The following is a 24,049-nucleotide window of genomic DNA, read 5'->3' as shown; positions in this document are numbered from 1 at the left end:
ACGAATGCACACAAACACACCAGCATGTGTTTGACCAGATGCTGCCTGGGCCTCCCTGGGGCTCCCGGGCTCCATCAGGGGCCGTTTCCCTGGGATGGCTCAGGCCGCACAGCACAGGGGAGCTGCTGGACATCGGCAGTGCAGAGGGGCGGGGGCCGGGCCCAGGAGCAGACGCCACCCCCTGCTTGGGAGGGCCCAGTGATCCCTGCCCCCATGAGACTGACCCCACAACTCTGTGGAACCTCAAGTCCTCCAGAAAACCTGACCCCTTTATCATGGTGTTCGGTCAGTGTTGCCAAGGAAGTGAAATAAAGGAAATAGGACTGTTTTTATCGCAAAACTGTAAAAGCCACATCACGGCAGAGCGAAGCCAAGATCTGCAAACGCCCCTCCCACCCCCCACAGTGGTCTGAGACCAGGGCACACCCAATCTTTCTCTTTCTTGGAGACCCTTCCCGACCCGGGGACCGGGGGACCCGAGTGCTCCCCGGCACAGGCCCCACCTATGGCGTGTGTCTTCCCACCTGGAGCCCTGGAGCCCCTCCCGCGGAGCCCCTCCCGTGGAGCCCCTCCCGCCGGGGGCGCTCACCTGCATGCTCTCCTGGTACTGCATCTGCAGAGAGCCCTGGGCGGAGGTGGGAGCGTCCAGTCCAGATCCTGCCTCCACCCGCTGAGAAATGAAGTTGTTCAAAGACCTCAGGGTGGACAGCACCGTGGTGTTCTCCCCCAGGTCGTCCATGGCCACTTGGCTTCTGCAGGAAGACGGGAAGGGCCCACGGTGAGCGTCTACAGGCACCATTAGCTGCGCCACCGCCGGGGGGGGGGGGGGGGGCCTCTGGGAAGCCTCCGTCCTCCCGACGCTCACAGTGCTCACAGCACTCCTGAGCCCATAACCACATTTCCGGGGCCAAGCGGGAGCCCACACTGCCACTTGACCAGAGAACAAACAGAGGCATCAGAAGACCACGCCGCTGAGAGCTGTCACGGTGCTGACCTGCACACCAGCGACGGACAGACGGCTCCCAGAAAAAGATGCCCAGCAGTCCCACGGCACATGGCCCCGTGAACACAAAAGACCCAGCCTCTGGGAACGAGGACCAAAGCAGGCCGCAGTGGCGAGGGCTGGCGACCCCAGCGACGCTAACCGTAATCACCGCTAACGATGACCTTAATAGGCATTGCTAGTTTCGACCAAAAAGAAACCTACGTGACGCTGAGCACTGAGCCTTCTCGAACCTCGGTTTCCTCATCTGTAAACTGAGGACCAGGAAAGCCTCTTTGCAAAGCTGCCGTGAGGATTACGGTGCCGGTCCTAAGTTTCCAGAAGGCAGGGGTGAGTCATGCCAGATCCTCACTCCGCCTGTAACTTCTCACAGGACACCTCAGACTTCACAACGGGCGAACTAGGTGTTTGCACACGTGTGAGACGTGAGAAAGCGAGGCTTCAGAAGCTACAGAATGGACCGGATCCCAGGCCCGCCTGGCTCTCAGGTCCAGTTTGTGCTCCACGAGCCAACGCGCGAACAAGACCAAGGAGCCGCATCCCCGAACGCAAGGGACTGTGGCTTCACGCGGCCGGCCCGCCCCCCCATCCACCAGCGGGCACAGGTGTGGACTGCTACAGGTGCACACCGTGTCCCCTTCGGGAAACAGGCTGGCTCGCAGGGACTTCCCCCAGGTACCAGACTGAAAACGCCTCCCCGCCAACACCCCAGCAGAAGAGACTGAGAAATCTTAGTTTGGTTGTGAGTTTCCTGTAGGAGAACCTTGGCCCTCTGCACACAGAGCCCTTCTCCTGTGCAGGCCCTGTGTCCGCCCCTGGACAACACGGCTGTCCTCACCAACTCTCAATCGCACTGGGAGGGAAAAGGGGACTGCAAGAACAGGGCAAGCGCTCAGTGCTGACAGCGGCGGCAGACAGCCGAGCTCTGCTCTGGAAGCAAACCCTTAGGTCTGCCAAGGTCAGCCCGGGGCCATCCTCTCCATCCCCCCATGAGAAACTGAGCGGGTAGGTCCTGTGCAAGAACGGATGCCTGGGATGCACTGCAACCAAGGGAACACACGCGGTGTCAACTGCCTGTAACTGGGCCACTACACGAGGCACGCGATCAGGCAGCAGCCTCCACTCCATCCCCTTTATCCCACAGACTCCACACCCCCAGGCTGTGCGCCGCCTGTCAGCTGCCCTTCTCGGCCAGGACACCGCCCGGGGGGACCTTCCGCGCAAACTCCGGGCACACGTGCGTCGCCCCCGGCCCGCCCTGGCCTCCGGGGCCTTCAGGGGCTGCAGCACGCTCCGCTAGAAGAGGCGCGGGTGACAGCACGCGGGCCGGTGCAGCTTCCCAGCCAGACGCTGGGTGGGGGTAAGCCCCGCCCCTAGACGCCACCGCCAGGGACCCCGTCCGGACCCCGGCCCGGGTTCGCACCTCAGCCCCAGCTCCTAAGACCCCGGCTCCCGCTCCCAGCACCTCGGCTCCGAGGACCCCGGTCCCGACTCGCACCCGAGCCCCAGCTGCGAGGACCCCGGCTCCGAGGACCCCGGTCCCGGCTCGCATCCCGGCACCGGGGACGCCAGCTCCCAGGACCTCGGCCCCGCTCTCACCCCGATTCCCGTTCCCAGGACCCCGGCTCCGACGACGCCGACTCCTCTCCGAGGCCCCCGCTCCGGCTTGCACCCCGGCCCCCCGCTCCCTAGACCCCGGCTTCGGGTAGCACCCCGGCCCGGCTCCGAAGACCGAGCGCGAGAGGGGGGCAGGAGGGAGGAGACCAGTGGGCAGGGGGAGGGGGCGCCACCCGCGCCCAACCTGGCTCCTCGACCCCGTCCGAAGCCCACCCGGGACCCTGACGCCCCGCCGCTCACCTCAGCTAGCCCGCCGCTCGCCGCGGCCGCCGCTCAGATCTCCCTCCTCTGCGCCCGCGCCCGCGTATCGCGAGAAGTGCCGCCGCGCTCTCGCGAGACCTGGGCAGGGCCGGCCGTAAATCCCTGAGTCCGAGCACCAGCGGGGCCGGGGACCTCCGCCTGCTCCCCGGAGCGGTTCGCTCCCTTGACACCGCCCTGGCAGGGCTCGCACCAAAGGTCGGCCCGCGGGACTGTCGGGGTGCCAGCCTTCCCACGCGGGACGGGCCTCCGCTGTGGCGGTGGCCTCGCACCGTATTGTGTGGAATAGCACGGCCCAACGGTGGCCTCTTCGGGACAAACTTGCTGGCTCTGACAACTCCCAAAATTTCGTTACGGTATTAGCTTGAATATGTTTTTAGTTTCCACAGGGTCCACTGGAAAGGCAAAATACTCTGCTTCTAGGCTACCCTCCCAGCGCCCTGTGAGCTCCCATAGCCAGCGATCATCGTCCAGTAACACAGGTCTCGCTCCCTCCTGAACCTCGTCCTCCAGGCTCACACCCCACCCGGGACCGAGCGCCCTAGGGTCTGCACCGCGCTCGGGAGGGTCTGCATCGTACCCAGCGTCTACACCACGCCCCCTAGGGTCTGCACCTCCCCCACCTCTGATCTGCCCAGTGCTCTAAGGGTCGTCACCTCTTCCCCGGTCCCGCCCCATCTCCGGAACAGCACCCCGCGCAAGAAATGGGGTGGGGAGGAGCCCTGAGGAAGTGGGGGGTATTTTCCCGTCCTAATTGACTACAACCAAAAGTAAAATGAAAAAAGGTTAAAACCAAGCCCGCAGCCCACTTCAGAGCGCTGGACTGCACCCTGGGGGACTGATGGAGATTGTGGGGTTCCCTGTCTACCCAGGCTCTCCCTCAGCTCCACCCTCAGGATTTAATCAGGGTTATAGTCCATACACTCTTATTAAGGGATAAGCACCCCTGCAGGAAATGGCTTTTTTTCTTAAATGTTTATTTTTGAGAGAGACAGACAGACAGAGCATGAGCGAGGGGAGGGGCAGAAAGAGAGAGACACAGAATCCCAAGCAGGATCCAGGCTCTGAGCTGTCAGCACAGAGCCCAACCCCGGGCTGGAACTTAAGAACCGGGAGATCTGACCTGAGCTGAAGTTGGATCCTTTAACCGACTGAGCCACCCAGGCGCCCCCCCCCCCTTTTTTTAATGACAAGTAGCTTTGAAAAAAACAATTTTTATAGAAACAAACTTCAAAGCATGGAAATCCCTTAAATAAACACAATCTACATTGTTTTATAAAGCTGCATCAAGTTCCTGGAAGAGAGTAAAAGGAAATACAGCACTCCACGTGGCTGCTTGCTTTGGCAACTCCAGTCTTAGGGGCCTGGAGTATTACAGCAACGCGGATCTCCAGCAACAAAACAAGCACACCACCCCCTGCAAAATTCACATGAAATGTCTTCCATAGCTGCCCCCGGTTCCGGTTGCTTGAAAGTATTAATTTCCACACCATTCACCAGAGAGATGGAAATTAACCCCCAGGTGGAAATTTCAGATTTTCATTCGCATTCGCTACACTGTATAACCACAGCCTGGGTGTTGCCTTCTGGGAGCAATGGTGGAAACTCTGTTACAAGTGAACAGCCAGTTGAGTCCAGTGTTACATCAAGGTTTCTCCTTCCCACTGTCTTTTCATCCTTCCTCTGCACCTAAGGTCACTTAGGGACTAGTTTTTTTCATATATCATGACCAGTGAATACACTGTTTCAAAGAAAGGTCCCACCCTCGTCCTGCCAGCCACGACCCGGATCAAGCTCTGACCCCTCCAGCCACACTCCAGGAAAGAGCTCAGACCACACTTGCAGTGAACGAGGACCACAAATGGCAGAGGCAGCCCTCAGTCCTCCACAGGCCCCTTCGCTCTTCGGTACTGTGTGGCCAAGAGGTACACCTCTGAAGATTCCTTCCTGCTGGCTCTAGGCTTCACAGTCCTGGTGTTCTGGAACTGCTCGGCCAGTCTCTTCTGTAACCCAAGGCTTTGACTTCCAGCCCACGTTTTGCAGAGGAACGTTCCGCCGGGGTGCAGAACATCTGGAGCCACGTCCAGAAGGGACGAGCACAGGCTAATGAGCCTGTCGTGATCCAGGCTCCGGATCCCTGTGGCGTTGGGTGCCATGTCACTCAGAATGACATCTGCTCTCCCGCCAGGAAGCAGCTCTCGGACTCTCTGGACGGTTCTGGGGTCAGTCATGTCAGCGGGGGACAGAAAAGTTGCCCCCTCCAGGGGGAATATGTGGAGAAGGTCTACCCCAAGCACAAAGCCCACAGGAGCACCGGGATCTAAGGAAGACAGAGTATGTTATTTATTTACAGCCTGAATCTTCCCTCAGAAATACAAATAGAAAAATAAAAGTAAAGAGTCAGGACCAACGTAAAGAGCAAACACGCCAAGAGGTGGACACGGGCCTTTCCCCACTTGTATCCATCCCAAACACACACATGGCAGGGGTGACAGTCCCCACTCTCCACACAAGGAAGCTAACTGAGGCCCAGAGAAGAGAAGTGCCTGTCCCGGGGCAGGCACCTGACCCCAACTCTGGCTTCACCTCCCTTCCAGAGGCCAGCTCTCTGTGAAAGGGTGATCTCCGAGTGGGCTTTCTGACAAACTGAACCAATGACACGTGAATGCATACAGCACCTCCGGATTAACTCAGCACTTCCGTTAGCTTAATCCACTTTCTTTTGATGCAGAAACTACTAGAAGCAAGCTGAGAAGTGGGGAAGACAAGGTACAGGAACCGATCCCTCGACCAGGTGTGAGTGGTACCAGCTGTGCAGTAGAGGCCATAGTCTCACCTGGAACAGGGCCTCGGGCCAGCACGACTGCTGTCCCTGGCCCCTCTCTGCGTCCCCGCCCCACGTTGAGGAGAGCCCTTCTCCTCAGTCCCCAGGGCATGAGGGGAGGGTGCCATCACAGATCTGCTAGTGCAGACCGCGTAGCAAAGAGGCTGTCCCACGGCGGTGGAACGTGGGTCTTCTGGCTAAGGACTGGAAGTCCAACCATCTTGAAGAGTGCATTTTTCAAAGGAGAAAACTCTCATGTTCAGCCCTGGAAAGTAGGCCATCTCACACCTCACAGCATGTACCTGACTCTCGTTAGTATCCCAGGCGTCATTACTTCGGGAAGGGGCCACTAGAGGCAAATACTTTGGGTGCATCTGTACACCTTCTGGCAGGAAAAGAAACCGGACATTCTATCCACAGCCTTTGCTTCGGCCGCTGCTTCCTACGAGTCAAACCTGGCCGTGCTCCTCCTTCCCCTGAGGAACGGTTATACAGGGACAGGAGCCATTAAAATCCGTTGTTAGTGACGAATGGATACAGAAATTGTGGTTTATATACAAAATGGAACACTACGTGGCAATGAGAAAGAATGAAATATGGCCTTTCGTAGCAACGTGGATGAAACTGGAGGGTGTTATGCTAAGTGAAATAAGTCATACAGAGAAAGACAGATGCCATATGTTTTCACTCTTATGTGGATCCTGGGCAACTTAACAGAAGTCCATGAGGGAGGAGAAGGGGAAAAAAAAAAAAGAGGTTAGAGAGGGAGAGACCCAAAGCATAAGAGACTCTTAAAAACTGAGAACTGAGGGCAGATAGGGGGTGGGAAGGAAGGGAGGGTGGGTGATGGGTATTGAGGAGGGCACCTTTTGGGATGAGCACTGGGTGTTGTATGGAAACCACTTTGACAATAAATTTGACATTAAAAAAAAAAAAGATGCACTTTTAAATAAATTACAAGGAACCACATCTTAGTTATCTCTAACTAAATAAACGTAAGATTAAAAATAAAATAAAATCTGTTGTTAGGTCTGTGGGCAGGCTCAGTGGTAGGAAAAGGAACAGAGGTCTCGGACACAAATCCCTTCACTTAGGCGATATTGAGTTAAAAAAAAAAAATTGTAACCTGTTCTAGGGCCCCTGGCGGCATCCCACACCCAGTAACGGAGCTGGTTCTTTGTCCTGAACCCAGGGAACAGCACTCCCAGCCCGTGCATTCAGAAGCCCGCCAAACTCCTCCGAACCTCATTCTTCACTAGGAAAATGGGCACAAGGTCCGCACCCCAGGTGTCTGAGATTTCTGTGAGCCGGCACATATGTCATGTAATGCCAGCGATTCTGGTCCGTTCCGACTTTACGACAGGAAACACAAAGGGTAGGGATGCTCACCACGCTAGGCTCAGCTCGTGCAGCTAACAAAGGCCCCGAGGGCAACACCGGAGCCCAGCAGGAGGCTCGCTCAAGGGCACGGGACATCATTATATGGCGGACATCATCATATGGCGGGCTACACCAGCGTTTACAAGGACGCCAGGGCTTTCCACACTGAGGGTATTGGTTTCTCCCGACTGATCAGGGGAATCTTATTAACATAGAAACATTTTCTTTTTCTTTTTTTTTTTTTTTACAAAATCCTAAAATATAAAATAGGTAAAAGCTGAGTCCCTCATGTTGAGCCAGAGGGGAGAACCTTGAGCAGCCCCCAGCAGGGCCTCCGGGAGACCCAGGGCTTCAAAGACCAGGACCTGGAAAACTCTGGGGTTGACTGAGCTGTGCAGACATGGGAAAATGTCAATAGGTCAGTGAGTGGGGGGGGAAGAAGCCCTCCATTAAGGCTCCAAATCAGTAAGAAGAATGTGATTTACTATCCTTTCTGAAAAAGAAAACATACACGTGTAGTCACGTATGCAAAAACAAGTTCGGGAAGGGGGCTCTCCGACACATTCACCCACACACGGACGTGGTGACGTGAGGCACTTTTAGTCTCCGTCGTAGCTTTCCACCCGGTCTCCCGCTGTCAACACATCAGTGTCCCGTTTTCCTCATCAGCCCCTACACCAGCCACTCCGAAGAATGTGTCATCACAAAGCGGCTTGGCCACCTCCCCTGGTGGAGGGCAGCTGGCCCGCGCCCGCACACTCGGGGGTGGCCAGAGGCCCTACCTGCGCCCGCAGCGTTGACCCTCTGCACGGCCACCTGGCTCCACGCCCCGGGAGCCGCCCCACAGTCTAAGACCCGGAGGCCGGGCCGCAGGATCTGGTGCCTCTCGTTCACCTCCAAGAGCTTGAAGGCACTCCGGCACCGGTAACTCTCCACCCTCGCTGCCTTCACAAACGGGTCCCTCAAATGACGTGTCAGCCACAGGTGCTCAGCAGCGGTCCGACCCTTGTAGTGGCTCCCGGCGGTGTGAAACCTTTGCCGCTGAAGGGACGCACGTACCAGCTTCAAGGACCTGAGAAAGAAAAAGGGAGCAAACAGGTGGACATCACACAGATAGGCGGGGTCCCTGGTTCAACCCACGTGTTTTTAGAGAAGGGCCCGGAGGCCCAAATGGGGAGGAAACTTGACAAGGCGACGCAGCCAGAAAACGGGTGTAATGGCCTGCACTGAGTCCCTCCCCAAAGGGGTGTGTTGAAGTGCTAACCCCAGAAACCTCAAAACAGAAGTGGTCTTTAAAGAGGTAACTACAAATGAGGCTATACAGGCGGGCCCCAACCCGACCCGACTGGCGTCTTCATCAGAGACAGTTGGGACACAGGTGCGCGGGGAAAGACCACGTGAGGCCAGGGGCAGAAGACAGCCGTGTGCAGGTCGAGGAGAGAGGCCCCACGAGAAAAGGGCCCTGCAGCACCGTGATCCGGGTCTGCGGCCTCAGCCTGCGTTTGTGTGGTCTACGCCTGGCCTGCCTGCGGCGGCCCAAGTGCACGAACACGGCAGGCGAACTCCTTCTGGCGAAGAAGCGTGGGGCCCTCGGGAAAATTTTCTTCAGAAGGAAAACTCAAAGCTTTTCCGGTTCTGCTTCACAGGCCTGATGATGTTGACAAAGCAATCTGCTTTCTTACCCGGGACAACTTGTCCCCGGGCTCTGCGGGACTGGGAGAAGCCCCCAGGGGGCAGACCCCGCCTTCCTCGGCGCCTCGGCAAGGCCGCCAACACAGGGCCGCCAGGCCCATCTCCTAACAACTACACTCAGCCTGAAGAACGAGTTCCAAGTCTCTTTGGCAAAGTCAGGGTCTGAACGGTTTGCCGCGGGCCGGGAGCTCTCCGCACCCCCCTCACTCAACTCTCAGAACAACCCTACAAAGTAAGTTCTGCATCCGTGTTCCTCAAGGGAAGACCCGGACATCTTCACCAGGGCGCACGGCCAAAGGCCCTTCAACAACCCAAGCGTGCAGTCAAGATCCGGACACAGTAACTCGGTGATGGCTGCCTTCTTTGCCCCCCGGGGTCTCTCGGAAGGAGCACACAGCCATCCTGGGCACCAGAACCAACGGGGCCGGTTGGGGGAAGGCCGGAAACGGGGTCACACAGGCCCTGTCCTCCAGCGCCGGCCCACACCTAGAGTTCGGCCACACGGGCCACTGGTGCCTCTCCAGTGCCGTGCCACAGCCGTCAGGCCTGCCCCAGCAGCGCCCGCCCCTGCGCCCTCCAGCTGCAGCACCCCTTCACCTGCGCCCTACGCTCTCCGTAGCCCTCCACGCTCTCCGCCCGCCCGCCGCTCCTCGGAAGCCGTCCGGACTACTGACTTCGGGCCGGAAGTCCTCCCCTAGGCGCTTCGCCGGGAATGACCGCGTCTCTGCGCCCCTTCCCCGCGGACGAACCTGGGACGCGCCCCCGGCCCCTCCTCCTCCCGCACGCATGCAGCAGGCGCCCCCATAAACGCCGACTGAGCGCACGACCTCGCCCGGCACCTAGCTCACAGCCCCACTCACCGAGCCATGGGCGCCGATCCGCTCCCGTCCCCCGCGCCGGAAGTGCCGGCCTCGCTTCCGGCCCGAGGCCACGCCCCCCCCGCTTCCGCGGCTCCCTTGTTCAGAAAGCGCGCGCGATCCCGGGTCTGAGGACAGGGACCGGGGAGCCCGGGAGCGGAACCCGGGTCAGGTGAGCAGGGGAGAGGGGAGGGGGCCGGGGAGCGGAGCCCGGGTCCTGCGAGCGGGGGGGGGTGGGGACCAGGGACGGGGTGGGGGAGGAGCCAGGGAGGGGGGAGAGGGGTGCGGGACCAGGGGGTGGGGGGGCCAGGTGAGCAGAGGTCGGAGGAGAGGGATCCGGAACCAGGGCCTGAGCCTGGTGTTCTGTGGATACGATCTTTCAAAACTCTGGTGAGGGACCTCGGTGTACCGACCACTTGACTCGGAGACCACCTTCCCGGGCCTGTTGCAGCCTCCCAGCCGCTGACGTTCGGAGGGGCCCTCTGAGGACCCTCTAATTGTGGTCCCAAGCCGCTTGCTCCAGGACCCAGGGGACAACTGAACTTCAAAAGCCCGTTAGACCCAGATTGGGGTCTTCCCGAAGTTTGACCTTGGGTCAGACTGAGCCTCTTCGAGCTGCAGTTTATTGATCTGAAAACGGAGAAAGCAAGTCTTAGCTCACAAAGTTCTTGGGTCTACTAAACAGAATGATTTTTTAAAGGAGGTATACAGCCAGTGCTTAATAAGTGATAGCTGACACTCCTGGTATCTGCCTCACCACCACAAGTCACTCAGGAAGCCAGGGCTCTGGGCACGAACCAGTCAGCATCACGACAGAGGACACAGGCAGACAGGTAGGCTCGGCCACAGAGACCCACTTTGGCCAGGACCTACCCCCAAAACCAGGACCCAGCTGTAGCTCCCTTTTCTCAGACAGCGTGGCTTCCCACGAGGATCCCTGCTCCTGGATCCTTCTCATCCGGTGTGGTCCCCAGGGTAAGAGACTTGTGAACGGTGGCCCCAGGCTGGGACAGGGATGGATGCACAGAGGGTCCTGGTCCTCCTCCATGTGTCCAGCAGCAACCCAGGCATCACCCTTGGAGTTGTCCTCTGGACCACGCACACCCGTTCGAGCGAGAGGGGCCCTTGTGGCTCCAGTGCCAGAGCCCAGAGCAGCAACAGTTGTGAGCGGATTATGAACTGTCGCAGGAGGGAGGACCAGCCAGCCCTCGCTGGGCGGGCTCTCTGCCAGGAGCCAGGAGCTCCTCGAGACTCTATAGCTCTGTGGTGAAGTGTGGAAGGCATATCCCAGCAGGCCAGAAGAAGGCCCCACTGATGAAAAGGCCAAGGCCAAAAGCCTGAGCCGAGAACCATCGGCTAACCCGCCTGGTTGTGTTGGGGCCACAGGGGGTGGACTGTCCACGGGCTGGACACAGGGGCAAAAACAGCCCTGTGCTGAGGAGGGGGAAGGGTTGACATGGCCCTTTCCTAACCTGCTCCATCAGCCCTGGCAATCCCAAGGCCTGGACACGGGTGCCACTGGATTCGGAGGGCCAGGCCTCTTTCTACTCTGGAAGCTCGTTTGTTCGGTTTCCATCTGGCATGAGGCGAGCCTCTTGTGGCAGGGCTGGGAGGTTACCACCAGGCAGATTCCCCCCTGCCTTCCCCAGCACGTTCCCATCTCACCGGGCCCCTGGCCTCATCCACACTCCGCGTGCACCCAGGTCAAGCTGACCCAGCCTTCTTGCCTTCCTCAAGGGGTCCCCGGGGGACCATGGGCGCCTCCAGGCTCTACACATTGGTGCTGGTGCTGCAGCCGCCGCGAGTTCTCCTGGGCATGAAGAAACGAGGCTTCGGGGCCGGCCGGTGGAATGGCTTCGGAGGCAAAGTTCAAGGAGGAGAGAGCATCGAGGACGGGGCCAAGAGGTGAGGGAGGGGTGGGCCTGACCACAGAACCAGCTCCCAAGGGTGACAGCCTACAGCTCCTTATGGAGCTCTTGGGTCTCAGTTTCTTCATCCCAAAAATGGGAATAACGATGACCCTTCCTGCCTCTCAGGGGTGTGGAGATTGAGGATGTAACCGTACAGGATTTGGACCAGTGGGGAGTGCCCAGGGCACGTGAGCTGTTGCTGGGGGCGCGGGAGGGGCTTTCAGGACACATTTGGGAAGCCGCTGTGGCGTGGCGACTTCCGGCTGGTCAGTCATTTGCTTTCCTCGTGCGTTCAGGGAGCCGATGACCAGCTCTTCTGTCTGAGCCTGTTCACACACAGTCTCCGTTAGTCCTCGGCACAGCCTGCCTCACGCGGGCAGGAACCAGAGCCCAGAGCGGTTGACGGCTTGTCTGAGATCACACAGCTCTCCGACATCGGTCCCCTTGCCCTTCCTTGTCCTCACGTGTGGAACAAATGAGACTGTGTGTGCAAACATCACAAAGCGCTCCACAAGCTTTCGCTACTACTGATGGCATTCTGAAGGAAGTCAGCAACCTTAATTAAGGCCGCTTTCCCCGGGGAAGAGACCAGATCCCCACATGCATACTAATGAGGCTTCTGGAAAGGAAGTCAGCTGCAGGCTCCGCAGCCCGATGGTTCTCAAGTTTGGAGTTTTTTAAACATCACAACCCACGTAAGAGATGTTTACGTTCTGATACAACAATGCTCTTACCACACGAAAGTACGCGCTCACGTCCCGCTAACATAGTTCCTATCCTTCGGGTTTTTTTAATTGCTGGTCACAGTCCAACAAGTTGACTTCATGGTGCACGACTGGGCCAAGTCCTGGGTGTGAACGGCCGCGGGTGTGATGTCCCTGGCGTGCACGTCCCCCTCCTAGGCATGGGACCCGGCGTGCTGCCGCCTGTGGTCATTTGTTTGGGCAAGCACTAGGCAGCGTGGCCAGGCTGCCCCGACAGCACACGGCGGGGGCACAGGCCGGTCTGCTGAGACTCGGGTCCCCTGAGCCTCGCTACCCGTGGAACCTGGACAGAAACAGTTGGAAGCCAGCACCCCCTCCCCCCAAGTCGAGCTCAGTGTCAGGACACAAGGAACAGGTCCCGACCGCCCCCCTGCGGGGCTCCCATCTAGTCCGGCTGCCGGGCTCACGGGGACGTGTGCAGAGAGCGGGTCTAGCAGGCACCCAGCAGTGCGGGGCATCCAGAATAAAGAGTGAGGGCAGATGACTGGGCACAAAGGAGAACTCCCAAAGGACTTGGTGTCCGGTCTGGTCCGAGCAGGTGGAAGGCAGGAACGAGGCATCCGAAGAAGCACCGAGGGCCAGAGGGCGGGGCTGTGCAGAGGCGTGTGACGGGACCGCGGGGGGGCTTCCCTTCAGCCCCCTGCCGTCCTGGTGGTCAGGAGCCTCCAGGCCCCCGATTTCTTAGGACCTTTCCTTTTCGTCCTCTTGCTGTTAGCATTTCCTGAATGAGACACACCCGTGAGAAACCAGCAGTCACCCCAGAGCCTCAGTACTGAGTGTGACAGCTGCCTTCCCACAGAGCAGGCTGGAGATCGGGCAGGAAACGAGCTTCCTCAGGATGGGAAGCATGTGGCCTCTATCCCCCGGATACAACTAGCACCCATCCGGGTCTGCCTCCCTCTGCCGCCGCGTCCAGACCACCCCTCCCCACCTGGACAGGTGCTCTGCCTCCTACCTGGCCTCCCTGCTCTGCCCTTGTCCCCCTGGGTCCATTCTCCACTCAGCCCCTGGGCAACCTTCCCGAAACCGGGTCAGGGTCTCTCTCGTTCGTGTGTGAAGTCCCTTTATTTATTTGTTTCCTTTTACTTACTTTAGAGAGAGCGCAAGCGGGGGAAGGGCACAGGGAGAGAGAGAATCCCAAGCGGGCTCCACGCTCCACACGGAGCCAGACTCGGGGCTCGAACCCACAACCGTGAGATCGTGACCTGAGCCAAAATCCACCAACTGAGCCTCCCAGGCGCCCCGTGAAGTCCCTGTAATAGCACCCAGTGCTGTTAAACCGAACCTCCGGTTTCACCCGTGGAGCCCCCTCGTGGCCCAGCTTCACGCCGCTCCAGCCGCTGCCCCTCACCCTCCCAGCTGTTGCCCACCCCACTCTTCCTGGCTCCTCACCTGGCCAACCCCCCGCAAAGTCTCCGTGAGCCCAGGACTGGAGACGTCGCACACACTTGTCCCGAAGTGCACGTGCACCCGTCTTCACCAGGGGACGTTTAAGGGATGGGCCCATCGTGTGGCCAGCACGTGGCCCAAGACATGGAAAGGGCCGCCTGCACGCTGGCCTCCTCACGGCTGAGGACTCGGCCTGTTCTAAAGCATCACATAAGCGCGGCCACACGGGTGCGCCCTCTGGTGTCTGCCCCCCACTCAGATCTTTTGCCCTTGTTTTTAAACGGGGCTGCCTGTCTGAGAGATTTGCAGTTCCTTATACATTTGACGTCTTTATTGATTTTCTGCTTGAAGTGTCCAGCCAGGACGGTGGATTCATCCACTTCTCTGTGCGGTGCCATTCATTTTTGCCTCCCGTAGCTTGACTATCATCAGGTGCATACGTATTAAGCATCCTGTCGAGGAGAAGTGGTCCCTCCCGCAGGACGGAATCCCCTTTATTCCTGCCGAACTTGCTGCTTTGAAGTCAGTTCTAAAACCCGTACAGGTACTCCTTTCTTCCCTTGACTAGTGTTAGCCTGGTGTGTTTCTCTCCGTTTACTTTCAATCTGCGTTTTTTCATCTTGATCATTGTATACTTTGTGCTTTTAATCTTTCCGTGCAACGTGGGCTCCGTGCGGACAGCACCGGCTGGTCTTGTCTTCAGATCCACTCTGACGATCTTTCTTTCGCCGGAGCCCGTGGACCGCTGACGTCCCAAGCGGTGGCTGGTACACAGATGGGTTAATATCCACCAGATTCGGTGGTTTTCGGTTTGTCACCCTTGTCCTCTGTTCCTGGCTTTGTCTTCCACCCCTTTTCTCCATTCTGTGGTTTTAATTGGGCACTTAAAGGATTCCATTTTCTCCCCTTTTTAGAAGGTCAGCTATACTTCTTTAATGTTTAGTGCACACCTCAAAGTTTGCAATACGCATTTGCACACGATCCAAGTGCACTTTCAGATAACACTGCCCCCCGCCCCATGGGTGGTCTGAGGGCCTCTTGACAACAATCCTGATTCCAACACCCAACCCTGGGTGCTCACTGTTCACCTTACACACGTGCACGCACACATGGGGCACACCAACACGGACACGTCGTCGCCAATAACCTCAAACAAACTCTTACCCACTCAGTCGATCGAGAATAAAAGTCAGAATGGTTTTATCTTGCCTTGGCTCACTCCTTCAGTCCTCTCGCTTTCTTCGTGCAGACCCAAGTCTCCACCATTGCCCTGTTCTCCAAAGACCTCGCTCTCGTGTTTGTTAGGAGGCTGGTAATGGGGCCCCTCAATTATTGTGTGAGAAAATCTTTATCTCCCCTTCCTCTTGATGGGAAGTACAGAATCCTAGGTTGGTGTGTTTTCTGTCAACACTAAGTATTTCGCTCCCTCTCTCTCTGCTCGCTCGGTTTCTGGGGAGCCAGATTTGACTCTCATCCTGGTTCCTCTGTGGCCAAGTGTTTTGTCCTCTGGTTTTAAGATCTTTTCCTTTTCTTTGATTTATTACACTCTGAAGGAAACGTGCCTGCAGGTAGTTTTCTGGTGTCTGCCTCACTTAGAGTCCTCGGAGCTCCCGGGATCTGTGGTTCAGCGTCTGACATCAGTTTGGGGAAATTCCCAGCGACTACCGGAGTCACTGCTGTTCTTCTGCCGGTGTTCCCATCGCACGTGGGCCACACCTTTCCTGGCTGTCCCACACCCGACATTCTGTTCTGTGTTGTCCCATCTTTGTTCTCTTTGCTGTTCGGTCCTCAGGCCCAGTGGGCTGCAGTGTCCTGAAGTTCGCGGGTCCCCCTTGGCCACGCCCAGTCTGCTACTGTGTCCTCCCTGGGGCTTGTCTTTTCATTCGTGATGATGTTTCTACGAGAAGAAGTTTCATTTTAGTGCGATCTTTGCCTATCCCAGGCTGGAGACCTTCTCCTAAGTTTTTCTTCTGGAACGTTCAGGACTGTTAGATCTTCATCTGGAATGGAGTTTGGGATAAGATGTAGGGCAGAGGGTCGAGACTCGTCCGTCAAGACGTCCAGCTGACACAGCATTACTGAAGAGACCACGTTTTCCACTGTGCTGCAGTCCCCTGTCGTAATCACAGGGCAGATATGACATGGCCTGACCTCCGTTTCCTGTCGCGCTGTCCCCAGTGCCGCACGAAGGGCACCTGGGGGTCTGGGGGCCCTCAGAGTCAGGTTTGGGCCGTAGGCGGGTGCAGCGTCCCATCTCTGGACCCCAGCAAGGCCCCAGGGCACGGTGTTCAGAGCGCCCCAGAGGAGCAGCGGCCGAAGCCGAGCCCCAGGACCGCGGAGCCCCCGCGCCCACCCAGACGCTCGGCCGCTGCTGTCTTGTGTAATGCGTTCCTCATCCTGCTCTCTGCCATCTGGGGAGCTGAGTGTCACACACACGATCCGACACTTTAGCAAAACCGAGGCTGTCGTCCCCGCTAATTACCCCAGCCCGTGAAGTAAGGTTATCGATACTTCATGCACTGCTGTGTATTCAGGGAAGACGAACCAAAACTAGTCAAAACATCAACCACCAGGTGAAGTTTTTAAAACCCAGACCCACCGGCCTGCTGCCAGAGCAGTGGGGGAGGCCCGGCGGATGCCAGAGCCTTTAGCTGGGGAAGCCACCTGCACCCCCCCAAGTGAAGACATTCATTTTTTTAGGTCAAGTCTAATTTTAAGCACGTCCCTGAACAAATTCCAGCTTTCAGAGCCTCAGTCGGCCTGGTCCACAGCAGCAGCAAATGGGCGTGATTCCCCTGCAGACCTTACCGGGAGCTCAGGCTGGACTTCCCGCTGAGGAAGGCGTCTGCTCACATCAGACCGTTTGGACCCAGCGTGTGTGTGTTTCACGAGCAAAGTGGTTTCCCTGGCTTCGTACAGGCACGGGAGGTACTTACGTATTGTGTTCCTAACACAACTTGGAGCGCAAAGCCAAAAAAACCTGTCCCTACTTAGAACTGTAAACGGTCAGGCGTAACGAAAATGCTTACAGAAACGAATACATCCAGAGCAGTAGGGAAGCCAGGCTCTAAGGGAGCAAAAGACCGAGTTCCCTGGCCACTGCAGCGAGCAGCCGGGGGTTCCCCGGGGTCCGGAGCACAGGGCTTCCAGAGGACGCCGAGGGAACCAGAAGCGGGGGGCCGGAGGCGGGGCGGAGCCGTTGGCCAGGGCCAGACAGGAGAGGTATGGGGCGCGCACGCGGAGACGCGCACCACGGGGTCTCGCGCTGGACGCAGGGACAGCAGTTCCTACTCCGCCACCCACACCAGGTGGGAAACTGCTGGAACTCCTCGAGGGGCGGGGCGCCACGCTGGCCTTGCGTGGGAAGCGCGGGTCCGAGCGCGTGACGCGTCTGCAGTCGTGTAAACGGATGTGTGAAGAAGGCCCGGAAGAAACACAATGAGGCGGCAGTGAGGGTTCTCTCTGCTGACGCGTCCACCCAGGGTCTGCCAGGTTGTCCGCGGCGAACGTGACACTTGAGCAGTGAATACTTTGAAACAGAAGGGGCGTCGGGTTCTGCTGGTGGCCAGGCACAGTGCTCGGGTTGGGGGGGGGGGGGTCCCCAGGAGGAGACGACACAGCCAGACGGGCCCCAGGCTCCTGTTCCCCCCACCCCCGGGCGGCTGCAGGGAAGCCGGCCGGAGGGTTGGGGGCGTCTCCTCGGTGGAACAGACCGAGGCAGGCCCTCGCGAAGGAGGCCGTGTACAGCCGTCTGCTCCTGTGCCCTCCGAGCACGCGTGTGAGGAAGGGTGGCTCCGGGTTCAGGGCCCGAGTTCCCACGGCCCACAAAGCGGTACTCACGTGGCTGCTGCCCCCGCCCCCCAGCAACCTCCCCCCCCCCCGGAGAGAGCTGGAGCTGAAGGACCGGGTGGGAGGTTCCCAGCTCGCCGCGACCCCCGAACAGCTGAGCCCGGCCGGGCCTGGGCTGCGCCGTGGCTCGCAAGGTGTGGCACCGGTCGGCCTGTGCGCCCTGAACAGAATCGGCTTTGATGAACAGGCCCCCAGATAACCAAGTTCCTGCCAGGTCGGGAACTGTTCACGCGGGCCCGGGCGCCTGCGTCTGTGGCTCCCTTGGCCCACAGGCGGGCGTGCCCCTGCCCAGCGCCTTGCTGTGACCATTGCCCGCTTTGCCCGCAGGGAGCTGCAGGAGGAGTGCGGTCTGACCGCGGACACACTCCACAAGGTGGGCCGGATCGTGTTCGAGTTCGTGGGTGAGCCGGAACTGATGGACGTGCACATCTTCCGCACAGACAGTGTCCAGGGGACGCCCGCGGAGAGCGACGGTGAGTCTCGGGGCCTCCCCCTCTCCCTTCCCTCCGTCTCCCGGGGCAGGCGCTGCGCCAGCCCCTCGCGTCAGCCTCGTTCCTCCTCCCTCTTGCGCGGAGTGACACCGGGACACGGCCCGAGGGTCGAACTAGGAGCCTGTCGAGCTCCTCACACGACACTGCCTGGCAGTTTCTCACCAAAAGTCAGTTTAGCTCCCGGCTGAACACCATGTCCCCCTTTGCACCACCACAGAAATGCGGCCCCGGTGGTTCCAGCTGGACCGGATCCCCTTTGGTGACATGTGGCCCGATGACAGCTACTGGTTTCCCCTCCTGCTTCAGAACAAGAAATTCCACGGGTATTTCAAGTTCCAGGGCCCCAACACCATCCTGGACTACACGCTCCGTGAGGTGGACGAGGTGTAGACACAGAACCACGCTGGCCCCGCAGGCCGCCGAATCCGCTGCGAACCCGCAGTGCCGTCCATCTGTTCACCTGCTCTTGGAGCCCCGAGGCGGGACGGGGGGTTCCAGGTGGGGTGAGATGGAGAGAAGAAAGCTCTCTTACCTTTTCACATTCTTCACGGGGCCCCACGCACACCAGCCCAGGCCCATCCTCAGGAAGCTGCCTGCCTGCCGGCTGCCTATGGCCTGCACACTGGGCCCAGAGGGCGGGCTGGGCGCCGCGGTCTTGTCAGGACCATAGAGTGGGTTAGAGGGTGTGGCGTCCTTGCCCCCCGCCCCTCCTTCAAGGGCAAACCGAACACGCGAGGCCCAGGCCTAAAACCCTGGTCTGATGCATCAGAAGCCGTCACCTCCCTCACCCCAAGGGACTGGCTGTTCCTGTCCAGACTTCTGACCGCCAGGAAGGAGGGAGGCAACACTCGCTTATACGGAGAACCCACTTCACCCAAGTTTTATAAAGGGGTTTGATCACAGTTGTTCGTGTGTTTATTGATAAAGCTCTCAGAATGCAAACCGTGTGTGAACGATTCCAGTTTATTGGCGTAGTAATTGATGCCTACAGCCTTGTAAAGTGCTCCATACACAGAACTGCATCACGAAGAGAAGAAGGGTCTCGAATGCCGACAAAACCAGCCGACCTCAACCTGTGCAGAGTCCCGCACGTGCCCGGATCTGATGCCACGAGCAAGCTGGGCCCAGGCTGGAGGGACCTGGCGAAGGCACACACCGGGGCCGGGCTCCATTCCGGCCTTGCAGTCGGGATCGGGCTCTGTCCCCGTGGCACCGGGACGTCGCAGACCGTGGGAGACAAGGCAAGGCTGTGGTCTCCCTCCCGCAGTCCCAGCCTGGAGACTAGGGCCACGGAGGCAAGCTGGGACGCCCCTGCGCTCCCTGACCCAGAGCTGCTGGCAGCCTGGCCCTCCCCAGAGCGGCCCTGGCCCTGGGCCCAGAGGGAGGCTTTGTGGGGGGCAAAAGGTGGCCCCTGCTGTCCCCAGCTGACAAGCACAGGAAGGATGTGACCCCCACGCACACAGCCCAGCAAGTGTCTCCCATCTGCCAGCCTCCGTGCAGGGGCTGGGGAGGGAGGGGATGCACAAGAAAGCACCCTCTGGGTAAGCCTCGAAAACCCTGGCCGGAACTCCAGCCAAGAAGGGCTCCTGGCTCCTCCCACCGCACAGAGAGGCCGCCAGGAACACGGAGTCTCAGGAAAAGTCCTCTTGAGAAAGCACAAGTGAAGTCTTTGGTGCTGGAATTCTCCTCAGTGACCCGGGAGAGGCGGGCCTCCGCGTGCCCTGGGAGACCCTCTCCGCGCCGGCCCTCCCACCTTCCGTGCTGCTGCCCACCGTGAGCCCCCAGCCCCCACTGCGTGCGTGGTGGGGTCTGCTCTGGGTGTCTTCCCAGCTCACCAGTGTCCTGTGGTCGCCTGTCCCGCACCACCCACAGGCAGGCCGTGGCGCGCGGGCAGCAGCCGACAGGGAACGGGAGGCTCGGAGGTCAGCCCTACGGCTCAAGTGTACACAGCGCGCGTGGGGCAGCCCTGTGGGGCAGCACAGATCCACTCAGTGCCCGAGAACCAGCTTCTCCGAAGGGGAGCAGAACGCACGCACGGCCCAGTGATCGAACGGGCCCCCGCTTGCTGGGCTCTGGGGGTACGCTGCCCCTCATCAGCCAAGGAAGGCATGTGCCGCAGTCCCAGGGCCTCGGGCTGCGTGGGGTGCAGCTGGCTTTCTCCCTGCACAGGAGAACCCACACGTGGGGTGACGCAGGTGTCCGGCTGGGCCTAAAAGATACTTCCCCGACCCCCGCCCCGGGCAGTGATGTGCAAGAGTACCCCAGGACGGGTGCGGGAGTCCTGCGTGCTGTGTGGGGACACACAGGTGGGAAGTCCCACCTGCCTTCAGATCCAGAGAAAGCCCCCTGGAGCACAGGCATCTGCACCCCGGGAAGGCGAGACCCTCAGGACTCCTGGCGTGCAGTCGGACCCTCCCACAACACAGATCCACCGTCACCGCTCTGGCCGGGGGGCAGTGAGCTCAAAGCGTTCCCGGCCTGGGAGGAAGGCGCCCTGCTGGTCTTTACACAAGAGGGATTCAGAGCAGGAAGCGCTCGGAGGCCCCAGGCGCGCACTGACCCCAGAGTTCCCAGAACAGATCCCCTCCGGGCCTGCCTGGAATGAGGAGGGAGGCTCGGAGTGCCTCCCAAAATGGGGCGGGGGATGGTCAGCCACAGCCACACAGAACCCCCCCTTCCAGACCCCAGCTGGAACACGGCCCCGCCCGCCCTCCCCTTCCAGCCTCCGCACTCAAGCCGTCGCAAGCTGCCGCCTCCAAAGACAGGGGCCTGCAAGCAACCGCGAGGACACAGCTGGTGCTGCACGGCGACAGACCACAGAAGCACCACTTCACCTTTGTCCCCGACATTGCAGCCCACGGGCACATGACAGGGAGGGACACAGGACACTTTACCCAGACCCAGTCCAGACCAGGGCCCCATGCCCCATGGTACCGACCCACGCCTGCCTCCTGGAGGTGGACACCGTCTGTGCACCCAGTGACCCCCCCCCCACCGCCGAGGCCCCGCCGTACCCACACCCGTCCGGAGTGCCCGCCGGCCTTAGGTCACAGTCCACCCTCACTGACCGGTTCATCAGATACGGCCACCTCGTGTCCGACACGGGGGTTCCAACCTCCCCATCCCTGGTCATCGGACCCAGACCCTCCCGACTCCCCAAAACTCATGGGTGCCCCCTGCACATGCCCCCAGGCACCTGCTATGTGGAAGCCATCCTCGCCACCCTGACCTCCTGGAATCAGAGACCTTTCCAGGGAACCTTAACTCTTGACCGCCAGGCTCAGGCACAGTGCAGCGTCGGGCGGGGCCCAGGACAGCTGAGCAGACCCCCATGGCCTCCGGCCCTCGTGGATGCTCAGAGGCCTGGGGTCACATCCTCAGCCCCACTCCCCACGAGGGGAGCACCCAAACCCCGGCCCCACTGGGCCTGGGGGTCAGTCAGACACCGGGGACCCCGCGGGGGGTGGGGGGCAGCCACTATCTGGAGGGAATTAAACAGGAACACGCCATTTGGAAAGAGGTTTTAGTGAGGCCGCCCGGAGCTCCCGCCCCAGGCGTCTGGCACTAGCGAGGAGACACGCCGTCCTGCGGGAGCCTCGGTGGAGTCGGGGAGCCGCTGGGTCCAGCGAAGAGGCAGTTTAGTTTGGGCTTCAGGTCGTTCCACACCTTGCTCATCTGGAGAAGAGGGAGTGTCCCAGGTTGAGACAGGCCACGAGCCGGCGACACGCCCCAGTGTGTCCGTTCCCCGCAAAACCCCTAGAAGCCCGACACAGCCCACCCGGAGACCCCGGCCACTGCCCCCGGGGCCACAGGCCCCTCCGCTGCCTGCTCTCATCCCCTTCCGCCTCGGATGGCTTGGTGTAAGGGGAATCCCGAAGTCCAACAGGACAAGCCGTCCGGGTGTTTCCGGCATGACTGGTTCTAGACCAGAGACTGAGCTGCCCGCTGAGACGCTCATTCACAAATGCCCCCGGCCGGACTGACAACCTCCACCTTCTAGCCCCTCACCCTGCCTCCAAGATGTCGTCCGCGAGTGTTACGGACTGCACACCTGAGCTCCTGCTATGCGCTGTCCGTCCAGACAGAACCATACCCACCCCACATGTGGGCTCCACACACATCTTCCCGGTCTGGGAGAAGCCCATTCCTCCCCGGCTGGCTGAGTCAGGATGGTCCCCCCCACCCCCCACTGGTCAGTGTGGTCCCTGGGGACAGGGACGCTGTAGTCTTCCGTGCGCCCAGCACAGCCCCGGACCCCAGCTGCTTGCAGCCCATCGCCCTCCGGGTCCCCAGGTGATCGTGGAGGTTCAAGGACACGACCAAGGCCGCAGAGCTCCAACAGGCACGGAGCCGGGGCTCTACAAGCTGTGGCCCAAGCTGTCCCACTGTTATCAAGGACCCCTGAGCAGGTGACTGCGCTCCCAGGGCTAACTAAAGGCGTCGAAGGAACCCGGAACACACGATGTCTGAAGGCAGCTCCAGCAAAAGCAGAACCACCCGAGAACCGTTTACAAGTTTCCTCAACCCTGCAGACACCCAGCCTTCCAGGCTGTCCGGAGAGGACACACCCGGCCCCGTCTGAGAAGCAAAGAGTCCAAGCCTGGCTAGCGCAACACGGCTCTGGGTCACGGGGGCCAGGCAGGTGTCAGCGCGGCCTGCCACGCCTCAGGACAAGCACAGCGCTTCACCCCCGTTTATGAGCTGCCATCTGGAGGACGCTGACCAGGGGTCTTCAGGAAGCGACCCCCTGCCTCCTCTGACTGATTCCCCACCGTCTCTTGTCTCACTCAGTTCTGGGGGACGCTCTGCTTTACCCCGACTCTGAAACTCCTCCGGGAGAAGAGAAATGCTTCCTTCGTTGCCTCCCACAGTCCCGTCCCCTCCCCCGAGGATGGCGTGGACAACTTCACCCCTGCAGTTCAGGCTCCGTGTGAGACTAGCAGATGTAAGCAAGGCGGGCTGAAAGGTCCCGTGCCCACCCCCTCACCCCCCAGCTCCCTGCCCTTCCCGGTGACCCTGCAGGGCCAGCTGCAGGGTGCCAGACTTGCAGGCAGAAAGGTGCTGGCAGGCAGACCCACCTCCTTGTGCCCCTGGATCTGAGAGTTGACAAAGGCACCGAGGATGTGGGAGGTGAGGGGCAGGTACACGTGGACCAGCTGCATCTCCTGGTGGAGGCAGTACAGGGAGAAGTAGCCCCGGAGCTCCATCGTCTGGATCGCGTTCTCCTGCTGCACAGGAAGGAGACGCCCTTGCACCGGGCTGGCGCGCACCGCGGGGCGCCCCGCCCCGCACCACCGCCGAGGGAAACGCCAGCCACTCGTGCCAACCGGGCATCCGGACGGCACCGCTCCGGGGGCGCCTGGGTGGCACAAAGCACCGCCCTGGGCGTGGCAGGGCGGCCCTCCCGCCGCCGGCTACCCCAGCACAGGGCAGCGACGTCCGGGCAGCACGGGAGCCAGCCAAGGACAGGCCGGAAGTCCAGCTCCGGGGGGCCACCAGGCCGGGCGCACAGCCCAGCCCAGCGGGGCAGACCCAGGCCGCCCACGCCCCCTCCCCCCACCCCCCGCGCCAGGACCACCTCCACGATGCGGGATTCCAGCTGCTCCACGGAGTCGGGCTCCCGGCTCTGCACAGTGGCGCTCATCATCTGCCGCTTCATCAGGCTGTACTTGTGCAGGGCCCGCTGGTGCTTGTGCAGCACGCCCTTCTCGTGCCGCTCGCACAGGTCCTGTGGAGGGAGGTGCACTGTGCTCGGCCCCCAGCGGGAAGGGACCCGGAGCCGTCCCCCCCGCCCCCCACCGGGGGAGCCAGCAGGTGAAAGGGAGCATGGGAAGGAGACTACGCAACAGACGCAGGCTTCCGAGTCCGCACCATTCACACGCGAGCCTCTCCCTCTGCGCCGTTCACACGCGAGCGTCTCCCTCCGCGCCATTCACATTCGAATCCCTCCCTCCACACCGTTCACACTCGAGCACCTCCACGCCATTCACACTGGAGCCTCTCCCTCCACGCCGT

General features: G+C 60.3%; 4 protein-coding genes across 12 annotated transcripts in view; 1 reads left to right on the top strand and 3 right to left on the bottom strand.

Moving 5' to 3' along the window:
• The window catches only part of MAD1L1 (mitotic arrest deficient 1 like 1), a 319,021-nt gene extending 316,005 nt beyond the window's left edge, over positions 1-3,016 (bottom strand). For all 3 annotated transcript variants that reach the window (XM_027042376.2, XM_027042377.2, XM_027042378.2), the window contains exons 1-2: positions 2,861-3,016; positions 590-752 (exon numbers count right to left, since the gene is read on the bottom strand). In XM_027042376.2, the coding sequence (XP_026898177.1) occupies positions 590-739 (150 nt within the window). In that variant the 5' untranslated portion in view covers positions 740-752; positions 2,861-3,016. The remainder of the gene's footprint in view (positions 1-589; positions 753-2,860) is intronic.
• A 1,060-nt stretch (positions 3,017-4,076) lies between these two features.
• Positions 4,077-17,314, bottom strand: MRM2 (mitochondrial rRNA methyltransferase 2). 3 transcript variants are annotated; one of them, XM_053213036.1, is made up of 4 exons: positions 16,724-17,314; positions 9,635-10,261; positions 7,977-8,154; positions 5,060-5,198 (listed from the first exon to the last, which is right to left on the bottom strand). In XM_053213036.1, exons 1-4 carry the CDS (start codon positions 16,735-16,737, stop codon positions 5,163-5,165), a joined length of 855 nt encoding a protein of 284 aa, XP_053069011.1. In that variant the 5' UTR covers positions 16,738-17,314; the 3' UTR covers positions 5,060-5,162. The 3 variants fall into 3 exon arrangements, with proteins under 3 accessions (XP_026898187.1, XP_026898186.1, XP_053069011.1); XM_027042386.2 differs by lacking the exon at positions 16,724-17,314 and having other exon boundaries at positions 4,077-5,198; positions 7,865-8,154; positions 9,635-9,763; XM_027042385.2 differs by lacking the exons at positions 9,635-10,261; positions 16,724-17,314 and adding an exon at positions 9,524-9,594 and having other exon boundaries at positions 4,077-5,198; positions 7,865-8,154.
• Positions 9,675-18,976, top strand: NUDT1 (nudix hydrolase 1). The gene is made up of 4 exons (XM_027042387.2): positions 9,675-9,803; positions 11,369-11,536; positions 17,871-18,016; positions 18,252-18,976. Exons 2-4 carry the CDS (start codon positions 11,385-11,387, stop codon positions 18,422-18,424), a joined length of 471 nt encoding a protein of 156 aa, XP_026898188.1. The 5' UTR covers positions 9,675-9,803; positions 11,369-11,384; the 3' UTR covers positions 18,425-18,976.
• Positions 18,977-21,543: 2,567 nt separating this feature from the next.
• Positions 21,544-24,049, bottom strand: part of SNX8 (sorting nexin 8) — a 38,869-nt gene continuing 36,363 nt past the window's right edge. For 4 of the 5 annotated variants that reach the window (XM_027042375.2, XM_053213033.1, XM_053213035.1 and 1 more), the window contains exons 9-11: positions 23,613-23,762; positions 23,113-23,262; positions 21,544-21,709 (exon numbers count right to left, since the gene is read on the bottom strand). In XM_027042375.2, the coding sequence (XP_026898176.1) occupies positions 21,599-21,709; positions 23,113-23,262; positions 23,613-23,762 (411 nt within the window). In that variant the 3' untranslated portion in view covers positions 21,544-21,598. The remainder of the gene's footprint in view (positions 21,710-23,112; positions 23,263-23,612; positions 23,763-24,049) is intronic. The other variant, XM_027042374.2, reaches the window with a different exon arrangement.

The sequence above is a fragment of the Acinonyx jubatus genome, chromosome E3 (genome assembly GCF_027475565.1).
Source record: "Acinonyx jubatus isolate Ajub_Pintada_27869175 chromosome E3, VMU_Ajub_asm_v1.0, whole genome shotgun sequence".
NCBI classification, from domain to species: Eukaryota; Metazoa; Chordata; class Mammalia; order Carnivora; family Felidae; genus Acinonyx; species Acinonyx jubatus.
The sequence above is the reverse complement of the archived record's forward strand: the minus strand, read 5'-3'. Positions and strand labels throughout refer to the sequence as shown.

Excerpts from the sequence above, each read along its gene's own strand:
- NUDT1 (XM_027042387.2), top strand. The coding sequence starts at position 11,385 with ATGGGCGCCTCCAGGCTCTACACATTGGTGCTGGTGCTGCAGCCGCCG. Across the intron at positions 11,537-17,870 it reads ATCGAGGACGGGGCCAAGAG|GGAGCTGCAGGAGGAGTGCG; the intron begins GTGAGGGAGGGG and ends CTTTGCCCGCAG. Across the intron at positions 18,017-18,251 it reads GACGCCCGCGGAGAGCGACG|AAATGCGGCCCCGGTGGTTC; the intron begins GTGAGTCTCGGG and ends GCACCACCACAG.
- MRM2 (XM_053213036.1), bottom strand. Across the intron at positions 8,155-9,634 it reads GGATCGGCGCCCATGGCTCG|GTCCTTGAAGCTGGTACGTG; the intron begins GTGAGTGGGGCT and ends TTTCTTTCTCAG. Across the intron at positions 5,199-7,976 it reads GTGCCTTCAAGCTCTTGGAG|ATCCCGGTGCTCCTGTGGGC; the intron begins GTGAACGAGAGG and ends TGTCTTCCTTAG.